The sequence below is a fragment of the Empidonax traillii genome, unplaced genomic scaffold (assembly GCF_003031625.1).
Source record: "Empidonax traillii isolate 1590-97213 ecotype Southwest subspecies unplaced genomic scaffold, ASM303162v1 scaffold1599:size102157, whole genome shotgun sequence".
NCBI lineage: Eukaryota > Metazoa > Chordata > Aves > Passeriformes > Tyrannidae > Empidonax > Empidonax traillii.
In genome coordinates, this window is record NW_020956792.1 from 93,272 (window position 1) to 94,951 (window position 1,680).

The following is a 1,680-nucleotide window of genomic DNA, read 5'->3' on the forward strand; positions in this document are numbered from 1 at the left end:
AAAAAAAAAAAAAAAAAAAAAAAAAAAAAAAAAAAAAAAAAAAAAAAAAAGCAAACACACCCCAAAACAAACTCTTGCTTAACAGTGGAATTTAAACATCACCGTGGGTTGGTCCAACTGTATTCTCAGAAAATCTCATGGGAGTTCATGGGCCTGCAAGCCAGGCTAGGTGAGCACCAGCAGTACTTCTGCTGAAGTGAATAGCACAAAAACTTAACACTTGCACACCCAAACCTTTGGCTTTGGTTTTGGTGTGTGTGTTTCTTGGTTCCAAAATATTCTTACTGAGAAGATGGAATCATTTTACTAGATTGAGGCCTGCAGTGGAAAGTCTCGTAGGATGAATGCCTTTCATGGCACGTAGTCAAGCTCAGGTGGGAGATGGAGTAGTTTGGAGGAAATGCTCCTTTACCAGTTCTCTATTCCTGCTTGTTCCTTTATCTTAAACTTGAAAGGAATGTAAGAGGATTCTCTGCTTCCTCTTCCTTATAAATCTTCCTCTTCCTTATAAATTTCACATTACTGAGCTATTCTTACCCTGTGGTTTGGAGAGAGTATTTGGCTTTATGATCACTGAAGGCATGTTTTTTTTTTTCCTCTGATGTGGGTTTTTGGTGGGGAGTTTTTTTGGGTTGGTTTGTTTTTTTTGTTTATTTTATGGTTAAGACATTACATCCTTTCTTCCCTTTGAAACAGAAGTTGCCACTTATTTTTGCTGTCACCTTTGTGCAGGTACTTGCATTACGTCGGAAGCAGGCGGCGTGGCTCAGCCAACATCTTCAGAAGGCACGAGGAGTTTTCTTTGAACCCACTTCCCCCCAGAACTGATGATTCAGGACTCCCCACTTATGAGCAGGCAGTGACTTCAGACGGACAGCACAACGTGCCACCACCCCCTTACCCAGGGCCCCCCAGGGGGACGTGGATGTTCCGAAAGTCGATGTCCCTTCCTGCCCCCTAATCACAAACCTCCTTCTGGGCTGAGGGGGGGACTCCTGAAGCATCACATGCATTTGAAGGAGTGTGTGCTACCTTGCATATTGCAAGACGCCTTACAGAAACATGAAAGATCTTCAGGACAATGAGGAACGAGTGAAGTTCCCATTTGGGAAAGGAGCTCACCTTTCTGCAGAGGCTGCAGGGCTGTTCTTTGCACAGAGCCACTGTGCTGAGAGGGGGCAGTGCACGAAGAGCAAGGCTGGGACTGCTGCCCTCTTCCATCTGCACTTTGAGCCATCCCATCAAACTATTGATGTTTCATTAATAGTTTCTTTTTTTTTTTTTTTGTCTCTTCGGAAGGAACAGTATTTTAATTGCTCTTATTGACACTAGCAATTTTTTGTGACTTAGTACTTTAAACCACCATAAGAAGTCTACTTTTTGTTGAAGCCCACGTGTTCACTTCCTTGCTGTGTGAATTTTCTATTCGCTCTAATAACTGATTTGAGTGTGAAAATTATTTCATGACTTGATCTGGATTACACTGGTTTATTTTAGACATTGCTAATTTGTTGTATTTTTGTGTTTATAATTTTGGACCAGAAGGAACCATTAATTACATGGCTCTCTACCCATTCAGACAAAGTATTTTTGTGTCAGATGGTTTTGATGTTCAACAGTAAATACCAGGTCAAAGAGAATTAAGTAGAGTACTGTGGGTCAGGGCTAGAGATTTGTCCC

The 1,680-nt window shown here is 41.7% G+C and overlaps 1 protein-coding gene across 1 annotated transcript in view; it reads left to right on the plus strand.

Annotated features, from left to right (window-relative positions):
- The window catches only part of PRRG4 (proline rich and Gla domain 4), an 11,264-nt gene extending 9,795 nt beyond the window's left edge, over positions 1-1,469 (plus strand). Inside the window, exon 7 of the mRNA XM_027908009.1 lies at positions 733-1,469. Within this exon, the coding sequence (XP_027763810.1) occupies positions 733-961 (229 nt within the window). The 3' untranslated portion in view covers positions 962-1,469. The remainder of the gene's footprint in view (positions 1-732) is intronic.
- Positions 1,470-1,680: the final 211 nt, after the last annotated feature.